The 20,472-nt window shown below is 41.3% G+C and overlaps 1 protein-coding gene across 1 annotated transcript; it reads right to left on the bottom strand.

The window, feature by feature from the left end:
• Positions 1–3,838: 3,838 nt before the first annotated feature.
• On the bottom strand, positions 3,839–20,460 carry LOC308289995 (tapasin-related protein-like; the record flags this gene model as incomplete). The annotated part of the gene is made up of 9 exons (XM_080731774.1): positions 20,280–20,460; positions 19,916–20,086; positions 12,381–12,662; positions 11,695–12,024; positions 11,244–11,597; positions 10,539–10,688; positions 10,434–10,447; positions 10,205–10,229; positions 3,839–3,852 (listed from the first exon to the last, which is right to left on the bottom strand). The coding sequence occupies exons 1-9, from the start codon at positions 20,329–20,331 to the stop codon at positions 3,839–3,841; spliced, it is 1,392 nt and encodes a 463-aa protein (XP_080587900.1). The 5' UTR covers positions 20,332–20,460.
• Between the last annotated feature and the right edge of the window lie 12 nt (positions 20,461–20,472).

Genomic DNA, 20,472 nt, shown 5'->3' with positions numbered 1-20,472 from the left:
ATGGGCTGCATTTGTCGTCCTACACCAGCCATATTGAGGACCAACACAGGTGTTCTGATTGGTGTAGAACATTAGTTCTATGCCAATCAAACACATTGAAACACCTTTGTTGGTCCTCAACATGGCCGTTAACTCTAGGACGACAAATGCAACCCATAGGCGAACATTCTGAAAAAAATCTACGACGTGTGTGTGTGTGTGTGTGTGTGTGTGTGCGCGTGCGTGCGTGCGTGTGTGTGTGTACCTCAGCTGCTCAACAGCGCCACTTGGTCACCCAGAGGTATTGCAGCTCATGCTACATACAAACATATAGTTACCTACCTACTGTATACAAACTCAGTCAAGCAATGGAGTCGGTGTGCCACCGCTCAGAAATAGGTGAACAATAGGTGAAAATAGCAGATCTACAAGCTCACAGCGTGACACATTGAGAGCTTGTAGATCGCTACTTCAGCTAAGAGATTAGGTATAGGCTACAGGGACAGAAGGAGGGGACCAAGTATAGACCCTTGTTGGACCCCGGTCAACATAATACAGGGTTTATAATGTTGGTGGAATGGATGCATACATCTTTCAATATGGAATCATCTTAAACACCACCTAGTGCCTACACATCAAATAGCCGATGGATTCCACTTAAGTAGCAGTTGGAAGTCTGCTTTTAAATTATAGCCTGCAACGCACAGGGAAATGCCATGCGGAGAGGAGACGACCATCTCTCCGATATGTGGTGTAGTCGTTTTTAGAACGTTGGTTTTCTCGCTGACAAGGTCCTTCACAAATTAAATCGCTGCTGAAAGAGGTAGGGAGAGAGAGGGAGGAATGGAGACAGAGAAGGATGGAATAAGTAGAGAAGTGCAGAGAGAAAAAGAAGCAGGTAGGGAAAGGGTTCCTGTCATCACACATACTGTACGCACTCATGCATACACGCACGCACGCACGCACGCACGCACGCACGCACGCACGCACGCACGCACGCACACACACACACACACACACACACACACACACACACACACACAAATGGCATGGTCCCCATTCTCCATAATTAAAAGAGCCTTCTCCAGAATAAGATCATAGACCAGATGTGGATTAGAGTAGGAACACTTAATTATGGAGATTTACTAATAGCTTATGACCGCATCACAGGAGCCAGGTGGCTGTATATCCTTAATAGAACCTGATGCAGGAACTTCCAGTATCCTCAACAAAGCAGTGCAGACAGAAATACCAATGCATTGTTTTTTAGATATTAAAGAGGTTTAGGTGCAACCACTGTAACACTGTAATGATCAATAGCTTGGGAGCGTATCACACATGCTCATACACACAGATACACACTCAGACAGACACACCCACGCATAAGAATAAATAAAACACACACACACACACACACACACACACACACACACACACACACACACACACACACGCACGCACGCACGCACACACACAGGGGACATTCCCTGTTCCTGACCGGCAGTTTCCACTGAGCTAATGACAACAGTTATTTCCAGTGTAAATCAAAAGCAAGAAGTGCTAGGTTTGCAATGCATCCGTCTACCATACCGAGGAGCTCAGAGTTTCGCCCGTCATCCAGCTTATCGAATAACAACTTTTATATCACTGCAGAGACAAGATTGTGTAAACAAGGACATGGTGGCCATAGATACTGTTTATTGACTGACGTCTTGCATTTCCCCGGAAGGATATTGCAAGTGGGCCTAAATAACTGCTAAAACGCTTTATTTATTAATTATTTATTATTATTATTATTTATTTATTAATATAACATACCGGTATATCGACCAATAACATATCGTCACTGTCGGGCAGCAACCTCGTATCTCCAAGTTTCAAATTTGTATGTTTTTCTTTAAGTAAAGCCCTGCTTCATCATACAAGGCCATCGCACAAGAGTAGTGAAAACAGCAGCTCTACAAGCACACAACGCCTCGCGGTGCTTGTAGATCGGCTGTTTTCACTAGTTTAGTACATTTTTGTAATGAAAAATACTAAACGAACAGTTTTGGACATACAAGGTTTCCACCCGACAACGACGATACAGTATATCATGTCGTTTGACTGATCATTAAAATAAGCATTCTCTGAAAATGCATGTGGTCCACCCATGTGACCACTTAACACTTCAGTGGTCAGATGGCCGCCAACGCTTATTAGCACTTAGCGCTTATTAAGAGAGCCCTGATCCAGAAAAGGTTGAGAACCCCCGCCTCAGTGGATGCTACCACACTTTGAGACCAGTCAGACCTAGCAGTGAGTGTGTACGTGCGTGCATGTGTGCAGTGCGTGCGGGGGCTGTCCAGTCTCACACTAGGGCCTGAGCTGAACACAACCACTCTGGAATTACAGTAGCCTACAAAACATACTGCAGGATGACATTTTAAAACTCCATGGAGAAGCATAATATAGCCTACATGCTGGTACAGTACACTGGGGCATATGTCGTATATACAGTAGACACACACAAAAACTCCCATCCACACACATGCATGCACGTTCGCATGCCCACCAGTTTCTTTGGACTACTATCAATTACAGTTATTCCACCTTAGTTTCCATGTAAACAGAATGAGTCATGCAAGCTAATAATATACTTGGTGTTATTATGCAGTTCATCTTTTTACGCAGTCAAAACAACTCTTACTGAATTATATGCCGCTGTGGTCACCAATACGTTCTTATCATTGTATTGTCAACACAGAATCTGAAAGCTTTGTACATGCAAGAAGTGCTGCACAAATAAAAAGATGTTATCTCTTGCAAAGAAAAAAAATCTTTGAAATTCCCCTGAGAGTTGCAATGGCTATTCTCATACATTTTTCTGACACTACCCACATAGCTATGTAATGACGTCTCGATTTTATGAGCCGGCCTAATGTTGGGTTGCTGAGAGCATTATAAATCATATTTCACCCTCTTATGCAACTGCAGAGTTTCATCACAAAACCCCAGAAACTCCATTTGTGCTGGTCGATACGGGTGCAATGTCAGTCCTGGCCAGAAACTTCATGCATGTGTTTTTAATATGAGCTCATTGCTTCCAAACTGCTGCATGTATTTATATGTTTTATTACTCGCTTGCTGTGACTCCATGCAACCTGACCTCATCAGACTTGAGCTCAGATAAACTGGTTGAGAGAGCTAGAGAGCGAGCGAGAGAGACAGTTGGGAGACACACAGTCGGCAGACAGTCTTGCCTGAGGTGAATGTGAATCAGTGTTCATTTTGACAGCAGATTTTGATTTAGTTTTAGTCATAGTCTTTTGAATAACATTTAATTTAGTTTTAGTCATATTATAGTCATCTGAAATGTTTTATTTTTAGTCTAGTTATAGTCGACTAAATATCATAATATTTTAGTCGACTAAATCTACAGTTGATTTTGTCAACAACATTGTATTTCGGCGGGCCTTGATGGGGTCATAATGGCTGATTTTACACTTGGTTGCATGCTGATCTACAAGCTGTGACGTGTTGAGCTTGTAGATCTACTATTCTCAGAGCGCAACACCTGAGTGCAACCAAACATAAAATGCCTTGTCTTTTAGTTCTACTGGATCTCTTTCCACTAGTAAAGTTTTTATTTGTTGCCAAATGAATGTGAACAAACTGTAGGCCTATGCAATAGCACTGTCAGTGAGTAATGAGTTGCTTTTCTATTCTACCGCCCTGACTTGCTGAACTCACTCCTGTGGCATTCATATTTTGTCGAACACTAATCCGTGCTGTTGAATTGGCAAGAACTTAATATGGTCATGTGAGATTATGAGAGTTTATGTTCTGAGCAAGTTACAAGGTGAGTTATGTTATACATTCAGAGCTGAGATACTGCAGAGAAAGAGGAAGACAAAGAGATAGAGGGGAAAAAATGCAACGAAGAAAAGACACAACGGTATTTGTGGTGTAATTAATGAAAAGGAGAGGGGGAGCAGAAGAACAGACGAAGGAGAGTTGAGCTCCAAAGAGAGAAGCCACAGACAGAAAAAACAAAACATATGACCACGCTCACACACCAACGCTTTCGCCATGCAGACATTTTGATTACGTTTGCAGTAGTAAAGTGTGTGGCCTGTGGTTTGGTCACTTGCCTTATGGGCTAGTTACAAACACACACATACACACGCGAGCAGAGGCATGCACAGATTGCACACACGCACACACAGACGGGACATTCCCTAACCTTGACCTGCAGTTTCCACTGGGCTATAAGGTTACCTCTGTGTCTGCAGGGACATATTATGATTATAAGGTCATTCTGTGGATGAGAGGACCCAAAAGCGTGGTGTCAAACGCTGACACCCACACACAAGCACATGGAACACTCGTCTAACATAAACATACAAAAAGTCAAGCACTGACACCGTCATTTGACAGGCAAGAATAAACACAGGGGTCATGAGGAGGGGCCACACATAGCAGGGAGGAGACATTGTTTAACCACGTAAACCCTCTATTCCAGTGGTTCTCAAACTTGAAAATTTGAAGGTCTCCCTTTAACTTTGACAGTGTACAAATGGAACCGTACGCTGCCAAAGTTACAGACTTGTAAGGGTCAATTTAGACCCCCATAAAGGAACCTAGAGAGTCCCTGGAATCCACTTTGAGAATCACTGCTCTATTCTTATTTAAACTACTTGGACCACTTTTGTCTACTCTACACCAAATCTCTTTGCCAAAAATAGCCTATCTACAGGCTCAAATCGTGCCACAACACGACTCGCTGAGCTTGTAGCTGTAGATGTAGATGTGCTACTCTGTATTTTTGGCTTACTGTATGATCCCCCCACAATAGGGATGCTGCACTTTCAACCTGGCATCCCAGTTTTGTCATACTAGGAACTTTGTCGTACGACAAAGTATATAGGGCATACGCCGTAAAGAAATGGGAATCTTGGGTATACCGTAAATAAAAGGTGTCATTTCACTATGTAAACAATATATGATAATGCTATTTTACAGCACATTCCCGAAACCTGCGAATATGCCAAATGCACTGTTTGCAATGTTAGTGTTAAATACATTTGGGATCCCTCAGCACAATGCAGTTATATATTCTTTATTGAATTCATGAATTGTGCATTAGCGATTCACTGCGTTGACCATTTCGCGCATAATAACAAAATTGTATATATACAAGTTCTGTTCAAATAACCACATATGCATTACAACGTAGAACAATCCCCTGAATTAAAGCAATTCTGCTTTTAAAGGAGTGGTTCAACCCCAAAATGACTTTTTTCTATCGATTACTCACCACATGGAGACTTGAGTTCAATAATATTTTTTTGTTTTCGTCGCATTCCTGAGCCAACAATTTGAGGAGACTCTTTTTAGGCCCATTGATTCTGGATGGAGACCCAAATGCATTTGGGTCTCCATCCGGAATCAATAGGGGTCAATTTATTATAATCAAATTATTGGCTTGGGAATGCGACAAAAACTCAAAAATATTATTGAACTCTCCCATGGGGTGAGTAACTGATAGAAATAAAAGTCATTTTGGGGGTGAACTACTCCTTTAACCCATGACCACACACACACAGTCAACTCCTCAGAGTACATTTAACACTGTGAGAGTACAGATTTCAACTAACACAGAGGATTTCACAGTGTACAGGCTTAGAATATGAGAATGAGAGAGGAATGATATATTTACTTTATTTAAACCATCCAAAGGTGTTGCAGGGACTTGAGATCCCATGCTAATTGTCTTGTGCACAGTGACAGTGTCTGGGGATTAACCACAAGATACAACATATCTGTACTAACACAAACCCACCTCCTGAACCAGACCTGACTCGTCTCCTGTCTGCTTATGCTAGCTTATGGTCTTTAGAGCCTGTCTATGACTGAATGAAGTCACTGTAATTACAGTGGATTGATGCAAAACCTGACGGTTCACCTGTCCTACCCCATTGCTCATGCACAGTGAAATCCTAACTCTTGTGAAAATAGAATCCAAATGGACCTGTACCCCAAGAGTGTAAAAATTACACCCTAATGCAGGGGTCTTCAACAGCGGGTCCAGGACACCTAGGGGGTCCTCAGAGTTACTACAGGGGGTCCTCCAAATCTTTGTGTGATAGAAGCTTTTTTTTCTCCTTTTCTATATTAACCACTTGAACCTTAGCATCCATATTCTGAGAACTTTAGCTAAAAATAGCAGATCTACAAGCTCACAACGCCTCGTGCTGCGAGGCGTTGTGAGCTTGTAGATCGGCTATTTTCGGCAAAGAGTTTTTGTGTAGAGGGGAAAAAGAGCAGAATAAGTACAGAGTGATAGGTCAAGTTTATTACGTATTGACGGTTCAAGTTGTTAAATATCTGGAAACACAAATTTACATGAACCCAAAATACACTGATGATTGTGCTGTCAAACAATGAAACTATATGTTATCAATGGGTTGTGGGGGGTCCCTGCTTCATCTCTCTCTCGACTAAGGTGTCCTTGGCCTGAAAACGTTGAAGACCCCTGCCCTAATGGGTCTACTTGGGTCCCACTTACAGTATATGAATTGCATGAACACAGGATTTTACTGTGCACCCCTTTCTCCTGGAACAATGGCTTCAATAATAAGCTTTTACAGCTCTTTTGTTGCTTTCTTATGTCAGCACACGTCCCTCAGCTTAAAACTACTTAGCCGGCACATTCATCATATCTGGGCTCAATACAATGTTATCTTTTTGTTTTTCAGCCTCCCCGGCGGGAGCTATAAAGTGTAAGAGTGTCAGATCCAACTGTCAGTTCCACAGGTGCCTCGTCTGGACTCCGGCCAAATCTGACACGGCTGGAAAACAAAACCACCACATTTCTACTTTCCTTCATGTTCACTCCCTTTAAACACAGGAACCCCAGCATCCCTATTCTATTTTTGGCTACGAGATTTGGTGTAGAGCGTAACCAAGTACAGTTCAGGTCCATTTTAAGTATATAGAGGGTTTAAGTGGTTAACTCCCGCTGCCGCTATCATTCTCTTTCCCCATTCTTTTCACACTCTCTCTCCTGTCACACTTTCTCTTTCCACCTCAGTCCCTTCAGCCCTCCCTCGCTCTCACTATACCTCCCAAAGAGATCTAGTGCTGTTGTCTTCTGTTTGTTTTCCTTGAACATGTGTGATCAAACCTGGGCCACACACACCTTCTCACACCCCCAGGCTCCTGCAGGCTGGCAGGCAGTGCTGCACAATGTGCACACACACGTACACACATTAAAGTCCCCACATCTGGTACAGGTCTGAGTATAGAACTGTTTATCCCTATGTGAGTGAGTGGACTACAGCGCTCAGTGAACTGTTGAGTGATTTGACTTTACAAGTTTGATAACAGTGCATTTACAGTCAAACATTATACTAAAGGATTACACAAAAAGCCATGAGGCTTGTTTCTGTAGTGGTCCATGGTCCAATACAATAAGATATACAATACATATCGGTAGAGGTTCCAGACCAGTAGCAGCAAAAATATATTTACAGAAAAAGGGTCCTGAGAGGTGGCAGAGGATGCTACTAAGGTGTTCCAATGTGTTCTACTAAGCCCAACTGTATTTCGAGGTCAGCCGCACTGAGCTGGACTGGGACAAAAATTCTGACTTTTTGGGCAAAACTGGCCCACCACCTGCCCCGTCGAGACCTATCACAAACGTACCATGAGATGTAGTGCACTATTATGAATGGATAACATGATGCTAGAATGATTATGCATGCAATCAGAATGTATAACCTACTAGTTAGCTAAAGCATAGAACATTAGAAATGACAACAGTCATATGTATATCAGGTTGCACTTGTCGTTTTCTTCAGCATAACAAAAGAATAATAAAGTTATGGCTTATTGAAATCTAATTACAGAATAAGTAATAGTGGTTGGATTATTATTGTCAAGGAAGAATTTACATAGCACTGCCTTGGTTTCAATTTACTTGGTTTCATTTACTGTACTGTACTACAATTTTCAGGTACTTTTTTCAGTAGTCATTTTCAATACTTTACTTCTACTCCACTATATCTCAGAGGAAAATATTGTACTTTTACTCCCCTGCAATTATTTGAAAACTGGCCATTTGAAAATAGCCAATCTGTGATAGCCAAGCTCTGTAAGCTTTCCCTTTTGCCGAAATAGGCCTGTATATTCAGGTTAATGTATGAATGTCAGTTAATGTTTGTTATATTTTTCTGTCTCTATGTTTAGTTCTATGGAGTTTACTGCAGTGTTTACATGGTGAAGCTTCAGGTAACAAATTTGGCAATGGCAAAAAATTATGATCAAGTTGTAGTGGAGTGGCAATCCATTAATTCCTACAATTACCCGCATACATAGATGTGTACTGTATGCATTGTGGTTAACAAGTAGTCCACTGTGAGTCCACTGTGTGTTGTGAGGTGATGTAGATAACGTTCAATCAGTGTTCAAATTATAGTGTCTTATCTGATAAGAAGTCTTGATCCATTCTGTGGGAGGCTCACCATCATGAATAGGTGAGTGGTACACAAATGCCACTCAATTTTCTCCAAGGAATAAAACTGGACCTGTTTATAGAACAGTATCATGTATTCATAAATTAGGATCACACCCCTTAATGTTTAGAAATAAAACAATTACTTACAATCTTACATACATTCCTGCATTAATTGGCTTCACCTTGTTAACCAATTATTTATTTAAACTAGGCCTACTAAAGGTTTTACAATTAGCTGGATTTACAATATCAAAATGGTTACCATGAAAAACACAAAGTAGCATGCTATGAAAAACACAATGTACAGCTCAACTCACCAAGTCAGTGTTCACAAAGAATCAATATTCAGCTCTCTTCACTTCAAAAAGGAATGGGATGAACCAAAATTGTAATAAATTGAATTAGTCGGTTCTCATTCATCACTCTTGACTTTTTTGTTTTCTCAAGCTTTTACTTCCTCTTTCTTGTTCTCATTCATCTGTTCCCTGCAGAGGGTAATTGGCTGTGCTTCAATCTACTACTTCATTGGTCAATTGGCTAATTTGCTAAATCAGAGGACCTCACTGGGGCTCTTAAAAGAGACACTAACAAGTGAATGAATGTGAATGGATTGAATATCATTTTACTCTGCATACACTTTTGACAATTCCTGTTTGTTTTTCTTAAAAAAATTAGAAACAAAGAATAAGAAAAGAAAAAAATGTCATGGCTCTATTAATAGATTTGTCTATTTTGATCTGGTTTAGATCCCAATTCTATTCATGTTTAACCCTTTAGATTGAGTGAGTGTTATTTAGTTGGTTATTTTAACCACGGTTACATTATGGTCAAATTAAAAATATATATTTCTGTATCAATAATCCAGTCAAGATTGGGTTGAGGACATGAATGCCGATGTGCTGTATGCTTGTAGATTCTACAATGTGATGTGAGCCTGTACATCAGCTATTTTCGCTTGACACCATCGTGCAACGAGATATAAAATGGGCTTGTAAGGAATTCCAATAGGCCTATAAATCCATGAAGGCAGTGGGTATTCATTTAATAAAATACTCTTTTATTACTGTACATGAGATCATGTACAGTTCATAATCAGCAACATTATTTATTAACCTATTTTCTTATTTATAACAGTTTAAAAAATGAACACCACATGCAGCATTCAAAACATTCATTGTGTCCAGACAATCAACAAGAAAGTCACTTTAACCATCGTTAGTTGACTCCTCCTGTCCAGTGACGTAGGGCTACAGACCGCAATTCGAAAATATGTTGTCCCAGGGCATCAGTCCAACTTTGCTAATCATTGTAGAAGAATTATATAGGGCTTAGTGGTTAACATGCCTGAAAAACACAGGTGTGTACAGTACTGCGTACAAATACACATTTTACTACATGTGTGGGGGTCTCAGCTTATGTCAGATGGGAAAAAGGTTGGGAGCCGCTGATCTGAATAATCTTTCATTCATATAAAACGTATAAAACAATTAAATCTCTCAGGGTAACCGGAACAGTGGGCTCCTGATTTTTTGGGGGGACAAACTGTTCAAACAGATCTGTTTGTCTGCTCAGGATCCCAAGAGCCCTTTGAGAACAACCACTTTAATAAGAATCAATCAAGTAGATGGCAGTGAGTGATACTATCTCCATCACTGATAGTCTCTGGCCTGTTTGTGTAGATAAGGCCACTCAATAGGGTTTCCTCTGTTCAGAACACACACACACCACGCACGCAAGCACGCGTGCACGGCTGCACGCACGCACACACACACAGTCACACACACACACACACACACACACACACACACACACACACACACACACACACACACACACACACACACACACACACACACACACACACACACACATACATTTTGATTTAGATATTGGTGAAATTTTAAATACATTGACAAACGTGTCGGCAATATTATGTTTTTGCTGGAAAACGTACCTTATCTGGTCGTCCTGAGAATTACAAAGGTCACAATTACTCCCTCAAACACAAACATTTTATATGACAAACCTGCATTTCAATGAATATGCTTGAGAGACTCACCTGAGTGCACATAGCATAGATGTAGCAGCATCAACAGCAGTGTGGCAATTAAGGCATAAATACCAATGGCAAACCGGCTGGCTGGAACTAGTCTCTCGATTACAGATCGCATTGCTGCAAAAAAGCGACCAAACTTTTCCTTGACGATGGCTAGCCAGATTGGGCCGGAACAAACACAGAAACAAAGCCATTAGTTGTCAGCCATGAATGCAGTCTTGCACTGTACTGCCACCATCTGGTAACAAATAGTATTGCCCTTGTGAGAAAAGACTGCAGACACAACTAGAAGAAGTGCTCTTCCGAGCACATGTCTCCACCAGGCCACGCGTCCTGGTGGTGCTATAATAGGCCAATGTAAAAAGGGTGGCATGTGTTCTTCACCAATCTTAGACCTCCAGGGATCCAGGGAGTGTGTGTGCTCATTTTGGCAGCGACCGGGCCAACAGTGCCGGAGATTAGCTGTTAACAAACTTGGAGGACGGACGCACGGACGGACAAGGGCGAAAACATACTCTCCCCCTGCCTTTGGCTGGTGGAGACAATCAGCTATGACACATGCACAATGCCATTTGTTACTTTTAAACAAATGTAACCGAATTTCAGTACAGACATTCCAGGCAAGGATATTTCCTAGCACTGAACCACTATAAAAAAACATTCAAAGCTATTGTTAAGAGCTTGGTAACTGTCTGACAATTTTCTCACCTTGGACAGTCAGTGTGACAGTCTTGTGGATGGGCATGCGAAGGGAATTGTGGGAAACACTACAGACAAACTGACTCCCTGAATCCCTGAGCGAGGCCTGGTGGTAGAAGAAGGCTGAGAGTGTGTACGTCTTGTCCAGGTTGTGTTTGTGGCTAGAAAAGATAATGTTCTCCAGCATCTTGGGAAGTGGAGCACTAACTCGCTTGTTCGGTGCCCCAGGTTCCTCTTGGTAGCGGTACATCTCAATCTCCACGTCCAGGGGGTAGTAACCCTCTGCTGTGCAGACAAACTTCTGCGCACCCCCTTCTGGCAGGGAGAGGACAGTGTCCACATTGAGGGAAACGCGAGGAGGCTCTTAGGAGAGGAGGGGGTGAAAAGGAATTTGGATTACTATACAGGGGAGTATCTTTAAATACAGTACCTATACCTATCTTTAAAGACCCATACTCACCTACGATATTCAGAGCAATATCGTGACTGGTGAATAGTGGAGGCACAGACACAGAACAGATATACGTCCCCTCGTTGGAGATCTTGATGAGGGGTAAGGAAAGGGAGGCATCTCCTCCTGCCAGGTCCTTCACTGAAACCCCTCTCCCTTGCGTTTGCCCTGAACGGCTAGCATAGCTGAACTGTTTGACTCGCTCTCCACGCCAATTCCAATGCCATTCCATGGTGAGGTTTGGCCCCTTGTGGTCAACAGCAAACTGGCAGTGGATCTTTTGGTCTGACAGCAGTCGCGCACGCACCAATGGAGTGCGAGTTAGAAGCACCATGGCCACTGCACAAGCAGATGAGGAACACACAGACACAGAGAGTACACAGGGTATATGTGGGGCTAGCTCCTGTTTGAATTAAGTCATTTGTATACGATAACACAAAGTCTACAGACAGATATCTGCTTATCTTCCAAACAAAACCAAATACAGCTAAATGAACAGCAAAGCACAAAAAACAGGAAGACACTGCAAAACATACAATATGCTGACAAGTGCATATGGGTGTATACACAGAACCAATTAAAAGTTCAACATGAACATGCATGACAACTCTTTGTGAAAGCAGTCTCGACACAGTAACAACAGTACAACAGTGTATGAAGGGTAGAGAGAGGCTGCAAACTGCGATCAGTGTTACCTGAAGTGGTGATTGTATCTCCATCTCCAATAGCCGGCTTGGTGCGATAGTCCTCCTGTGCTGAGGGTGGCATAGCTGGGGTGTGTCTGAGGAAGCCGGTGACCGCAAACAGACCATCTCTGTGTTTGAGGGAGCAGGTGAACCAACGGTCGTATTCCTGGGCTCCATGGCTAGGCCAGCGGAGCTGCTTTCCTTCTGTACTGTACCAACGCAACTCACACTGCAGCTTGTCTGCAGTAGCATTCTCTATATATCTCCGCAGATCAACCTTTGGCTTTGAACCTGAATGAATGACAAACGGGTACTGGCTTGTGGCTTCATAGAATTGAACAGGAAGATATAAACTGTTCAAAAGGGAAAAGAAGAGGAGTCTAGCCGCAAGCAACTCTTAGATGCTATTTTGATATCTGGCATAGAGTTGCAATACCAACTCTAGATAACAGACAGCACAAATAGCATCTAAGAGTTGCTTGCAGCTTGAGGAAAACTGTTGGTTGTGATGGTAAAAAAATACAGTAAAGAATAGAATGGACCTCTTTGACATAGTTTTATACTTACTGGTGACCAAGAAAGTTATTGCATGAGGTTTGATAGGAATGTCCCCTGCTTGATCAAACTGCAGCAATGCATCTCTGGGAAATAACTTGTACTCAGTGTGATTTTCATGGCCGATGAACGAATTATAATCAATGAATTGACAGGCCAGCCATGATGTTTGATGCATGCACTGGAATCCTGAGAGAGAGAGAGAAAGAGAGAGAGAGAGAGAGAGAGAGACTACATTTAGGAGAAACATGAATTTGCGTACACTTGCGTAAGACTCTTTAGGAGGATTAAACCCATGGTCATTCATCAGTAGAAAGTCCTCCTTAATGCTGGAGTACATGTTTAGCTTGCTTTCCTTGTACAGTAACACATTCTAGAAGAGAATGTGTACAACAAAACAACTGCTTTTACTTTCGTTTCTTGGTCCTGAACTTGGAGTCGCGTCTCCCCACCTACTTTTGCTTTTCACAAGTCATGCATTGCACACCGTGAGACAAAGACAGAGACAAAGACTGACTACATACACTTAAAAAATAATCTGAGTCACGTCACAGAGCTGTAGTATACAACAGAAATTACCAACCTGTGCAGAGATGCAAGTATATAAGAATCTTTAGGATTAAACCCATAGTCATTCATAAGTAGAAAGTCCTCCTTGCTAGAGTATGTGCTTTGCTTGCTTTCCTTTACTGTAACACGTTCTAAATGAGAATGTGTACAACAACACAATTGCTTTTACTTTCGTTTCTTGGGTAGCTGTTGGAACTCCCAACCTAATTTTGCTCCAACAGGCAGGCATATGTGCACGCGCATGCACACACACACACACACACACACACACACACACACACACACACACACACACACACACACACACACACACACACACACACACACACACACACACACACACACACAGTAAATATGAAGTGTTGTTATTAAAATGTACTTAAAGTGCCAAAAGTAAATGTACAAAATATTTGAAACATACGTGTGGCATCACAATGCTTTGTGAGCTTGTAGATCGACTATTTTCAAATGGCCTAGGTATAAAATAGGGATAAAGTATTTAATGCATGTTTTATAATATTATAATTTATGTCTGGAAAGTAACTAGTAACTAAAGTTCTCAAATAATTTGGGTGACTTTTCTGCGGTCCTGTGGTGAGTTTTCCTATGTGGGTTTTCTGTGGTCCTGGGGTGACTTTTCCTAACCCCATGGGACTTTTCTGTGCCCTGGGGTGAGATTTCCTATTTCAAAAAAGGGTGAGTTTGTTTTAGGTCGACCTTTCCTATATTCGGCACAATATATAGGCCTACTGTATAATTATTGAATTCAAATGATAGATTAACTACCAAAATGATCCATCAGTTACTAGTTACTTTGCAGATATAAATTATATTATAAAACATAAACCACTTTAGCCCTATTTTGTACCTACAGTATAAGGCTATTTGAAACAAGCTAATACAAGCTCATTTCTACGTAGCAGTATTGCAGGGTAGCCAGATAAGTCGACCTCTTTCAAAGTCGACCCAGACTCTTTTCCCAATGGGTCTGTGGCTAAAATTAGCCACAGATTTGACTAAAATCAAATCTGTGCTTCTGGGGGTCCCTGGAACAAAACGGTTAGCAATAGGGGTCCATCCGTGTAACAAACTATTTTGAGATGGGGGTCCACGGCCAAAAATACATTTTGGGGGTCCTTAACCACTGATAGGCACATTCTACAAATGTCTTCTAAATCATAACAATTTTCTGAAAAAACTTATGTGGCCATCAGTGTTTCTCAAACTTTGTCATGTGAAGGACCCCCAGAATGATATGTATTTGGCTACGGACCCCCATCACAAAATATTTTGTTCCAGGGACCCCCAGAAGCAAATATTTGATTTTTGTCTATTCTGCATCTAGCTAAAGGCCTCAGACCCGTTGGGAAACGAGTTTGGGGTCGACTTTGAAAGAGGTCGACTTTTCTGGCATTCGTATTGCAGTATTGATACTTTTACTTTAGTAAAACACGTGAGTAAATTTTCCACCAACACACACAAGAATTAATGATGAAGTCATGTATATTCAGGTAAATGTATGAATGTCAGTTAATGTTTGTTATTTGTATTCTGTCTCTACTTTTAGTTCTATGGAGTTTACTGCAGTGTTTACATGCAGCTTCGGATATACTGTAGATATGTATTGTATGCAGCGTGGTTAGCAGGTAGTCCACTGTGAGTGAGTCCACTGTGTGCTGTGAGGTGAGGTGGATCAGTGTTCAAATTATAGTCAAATTTATAGCCTTATCTGATAAAGGGTGATTCTTGAAGTCTTGATCCATTCTGTGGGTGGCTCACCATCATGAATGTGAGTGGTACACAAATGCCACTCAATCTTCTCCAAGGAATAAGACTGCACCTGTTTATATAACAGTATCATGTATTCATAAATTAGGATCACACCCTAATGTTCAGAAATAAAACATTGACTTACAATCTTGCACAATTGCAGAAATCAAGGTGTTGAATGAACTCCATTAACTTGTCAACAATAAAGTTCATGTATTAATTGGCTTTACTTTAAATAAACCAACTCTTCACCTTGTTCACCAATTCTTTAAACTACTAAAGGTTTTACAATTAGCTGGATTTAAAATGATATTAAAATGGTTACCATGAAAAACACAAAGTAGCATGCTATGAAAAACACAATGTACAGCTCAACTCACCAAGTCAGTTTTCACAATTTAAGAATCAATATTCAGCTCTCTTCACTTCAAAAAGCAATGGGATGAACCAAAATTGTAATAAATTGAATTAGCCGTTCACATTCACCACAATTGACCTTTTCTTTTTTCCCTCAAGCTTTTAATTCAACTGACTTTCTCTCTCTTGTTCACTCTCATTCATCTGTTCTCTGCGGAAGGTAATTGGCTGTGCTTCAAACTACTACTTCAATGAGAAACGGTCAATTGGCTAATTGGCTAAATCAGAGGACCTCACTGGGGCTCTTAAAAGAGACACTAACAACAAGTGAATGAATGCGAATGGATTCAGTTAAACCCACATATAATTTTACTTTGCATTCAGTTAATAACTTCTGACAATTCCTGTTTTTTCTTTTTTCTTTTTTAATAAATCCATGAAGGCAGCGGGTATTCATTTAATAAAATACTCTTTTATTACTGTACATGAGCTCATGTAAAGTTCATAAGCACATTAAGCAGCAACATTATTTAACCTATTTTCTTAATACAACAGTTTAAAAAATGTTACATTAACCCTACATGCATCATTCAAAACATTAATTGAAAACATTCATCAAGAAAGTCACTTTAACCATCATTAGTTGACTCCTCCGTTAGTCACATAAATAACTATGATTAAAAAAAACTAAATACTCTTTCCTCTTTAGACTAATTAGGCCACAGACCCCAATTTGAAGTCCAACTTTGCTATTCGTTGTTACTACATGTGTGGGGGTCTCAGCTTATGTCAGATGTAAGAAGGGAAAAAGATTGGGAACCGCTGATCTGAATAATCCTTCATATACAGTACATACTCTCATTGGGCTAACTTCTAACTGGTGAAAACAATTAAACTGCTCCTAATTCTGCTGGGCTTCCCAAAGAATCTCTCGGGGTAACCGGAACAGTGGGCTCCAGAGAACTCTAAGCACCATTTTGTTAAATATATATTAATCTAATATTTATATTAACATTCATTTTACAAATGTGGGGCCGAATACATAAAATAATGTCATAACATTTAAGGCAAAATATTTTTACAAATGCTACAAATTTAGACAAAAAGTGATTTTTTGGGGGACAAACAAGAATTTGAAGGGTACATTTTGGTATGATAATGATGTACCGTGCATAATATACTTTACATTCTTTCCGACCATTTTCAAAAGCATACATTGATTATTAATCTTTTTTACATTTTGAAAAGAACACCCAATTTAACATTGAGGTGCCCACAAGGATTGCCTGCTCAGGATCCCCAGAGCCCTTTGAGAACAACCACTCTAATAAGAATCAATCAAGTTGAAGGCAGTGAGTACTATCTCCATCACTAATAGTCTCTGGCCTGTTTGTGTAGATAAGGCCACTCAATAGGGTTTCCTCTGTTCAGAACACACACACACACACACACACACACACACACACACACACACACACACACACACACACACACACACACACACACACACACACACACACACACACACACACACACACACACACACACACACACACACACATTTTGATTTAGATATTGGTGGAATTTTATATACAACATTTAAAACACATTAACAAACAAAATGTGTCGGCAATATTAATGTTTTTGCAGGGAAACGTACCTTAGCCGCATCTTGTCGTACTGAGGAATTACAAAGGTCACAATTACTCCCTCAAACACAAACATTTTATATGACAAACCTGCATTTTCAATGAATATGCTTGAGAGACTCACCTGAGTGCAGATAGTATAGCAGCATTGTTGCTACTATACAGAGTGTCAACAGTGTGACCAAAATTAAGACATTAATACCAATGTCAAACCAGCTGGCTGCCACTGGAACAGACACAGAAAAAGCCATTAGTTATCAGCCATGAATGCAGTCTTGCACTGTAGTGCCACCATCTGGTAACAAATAGTATTGCCCTTGTGAGAAAACACTGCAGACACATTAATAATCAGCTAATGACACATGCATAATGCCATTTGTTACTTTTAAACAAATGTAACCGAATTTCAGTACAGACATTCCAGGCAAGGACATTTCATAGCACTGAACCACTATAAAAACATTCAAAGCTATTGTTAAGAGCTTGGTAACTGTCTGACAATTTTCTCACCTTGGACAGACAGTGTGACAGTCTTGCGGATGGGCATGCGAAGGGAATTGTGGGAAACACTACAGACAAACTGACTCCCTGAATCCCTGAGCGAGGCCTTGAGGTAGTGAAAGGCTGAGAGTGTGTACGTCTTGTCCAGGTTGTGTTTGTGGCTAGAAAAGACAATGTTCTCCAGCATCTTGGGAAGTGGAGCGCCAACTCGCTTGTTCGATGCCCCAGGTGCCTCTTGGTAGTGGTACCACTCAATCTCCACGTCCAGGGGGTAGTAACCCTCTGCTGTGCAGACAAACTTCTGCTCACCCCCTTCTGGCAGGGATAGGTCAGTGTCCACATTGAGGGAAACACGTGGAGGCTCTTAGAGAAGAAAAGGAATTTGGATTAGCCTACTATACAGGTGAGTATCTTTAAAGTACCTATACCTATCTTTAAAGACCCATACTCACCTACGATATTCAGAGCAATATCGTGACTGGTGAATAGTGGAGGCACAGACACAGAACAGATATACGTCCCCTCGTTGGAGATCTTGATGAGGGATAAGGAAAGGGAGGCATCTCCTCCTGCCAGGTCCTTCAATGAAACCCCTCTCCCTTGCGTTTGCCCTGAACGGCTAGCATAGCTGAACTGTTTGACTCGCTCTCCACGCCAATTCCAATGCCATTCCATGTTGAGGTTTGGCCCCTTGTGGTCAACAGCAAACTGGCAGTGGATCTTTTGGTCTGACAGCAGTCGCGCACGCACCAATGGAGTCCGAGTTTGGAGCACCATGGCCACTGTACAAGCAGATGAGGAACACACAGACACAGAGAGTACAGAGTATATATGGGGCTAGCTCCAGTTTGAATTAAGTCATTTGTATACGATAACACAAGGTCTACAGACAGATATCTGCTTAACTTCCAAACAAAACCAAATACAGCTAAATGAACAGCAAAGCACAAAAAACAGGAAGACGCTGCAAAACATACAATATGCTGACATAGTGCATACAGAACCAATTAAAAGTTCAACATGAACATGAAAGCTCTTTGTGAAAGCAGTCTCGACACAGTAACAACAGTACAACAGTGTTGGTTAGAGAGAGAGAGAGACTGCAAACTGTGATCAGTGTTACCTGAAGTGGTGATTGTATCTCTATCTCCAATAGTCGGCTTGGTGCGATAGTCCTCCTGTGCTGAGGGTGGCATAGCTGGGGTGTGTCTGAGGAAGCCGGTGACCGCAAACAGACCCTCGGTGTGTTTGAGGGAGCAGGTGAACCAACGGTCGTATTCCTGGGCTCCATGGCTCGGCCAGCGGAGCTGGATTCCTTCTGTACTGTACCAACGCAACTCACACTGAATCTGGTTTGCATCAGCACCCTCTATATATCTCCGCAGATCAACCTTGGAACCTATAGAATGACAAACGGATACTGGCTTCAGTGGCTTGTGGCTTCATAGAATTGAACAGGAAGATAATGTACGAAAGGGAACAGAAGAAGAGCCTAGCCGCAAGCAACTCTTAGATCCTATAGACTTAGAGAGGGTATGCGCATGGATAAAGTGAATGGCAAATCGAGTGACAAAGTGAGTTTAACGTTGTTTAATGTTGTTTAATGGAATCAGTTATTTTTTTGCCACTCAGTAGGCGTTCCCGCCTAAATTATGGGTTTGATGATGATGTCTCGCATACCCTCTATTTTGATATCTGTCATCTAGAGTTGCAATACCAACTCTAGACCAGTAAGACTCCCTCCGCATACACAAACTTTGGAAGTCAATGGTAGCCAATCAGGAGAGAATATGGGAAATGGGACAGATCCATGTTGATGACATGACTGTATAGATACTGTGTACCGCTTTGCGTGATTTTAGGGCCAAGATATGGTGGTGGAGATATGAGTATGGGAAAAGTGAGACGTGATGGACAGACCGACCGACTGACTGACTGACTGACTGACTGACTGACAGACTGACTGACTGACGGACAGACTGACAGCCAGTGGAGGTTTTGATAGTAACTCGCAATAACAGATAGCAAAAATAGAAACCCAAATGCCCAAATAATTTGGTAGGGTAATGGTAGGAATAATTGTGACAGTTACTAAAATACAGTAAAGAATAGAATGGACCTCTCTGACAGTTTTATACTTACTGGTGACCAAGAAAGTTATTGCATGAGGATTGATAGGAGTGTCCCCTGCTTGACCAAACTGCAGCAATGCATCTCTGGGAAAGAACTTGGTCTCAGTGTGATTTTCATGGCCGATGAACAAATAATGATCAATGAATTGACAGGCCAGCCATGATGTTTTGCACTGGAATCCTGAGAGAGAGAGAGAGAGAGAGAGAGAGAGAGAGAGAGAGAGAGAGAGACACACACAGACAGACAGACAGACAGAGACAGAGACTACATTTAGGAGAAACATGAATTGGCATATACACTTAATGTAATCTGAGTCACAGATCTACAGTACAGTAGGCTATATACACTATACAGGCTAGTAGAAATTACCAACCTGAGCAGAGATACAAGTATATAAGAATCTTTAGGAGTAAACCCATGGTCATTCATCTGTAGAAAGTCCTCCTTGCTTTCCTTGTACAGTAACACATTCTAGAAGAGAAAGTGTACAACACCACAACACTTGCTTTTACTTTCGTTTCTTGGGTAGCTGTTGGAACTTGGAGTCGCGCCTCCCCACCTACTTT

Source organism: Nannobrachium achirus (genome assembly GCF_963921795.1).
Source record: "Nannobrachium achirus genome assembly, chromosome: 8".
Lineage (NCBI taxonomy): Eukaryota > Metazoa > Chordata > Actinopteri > Myctophiformes > Myctophidae > Nannobrachium > Nannobrachium achirus.
Note: the sequence above shows the minus strand (reverse complement) of the source record. Positions and strands in the feature narration are given on the sequence as shown.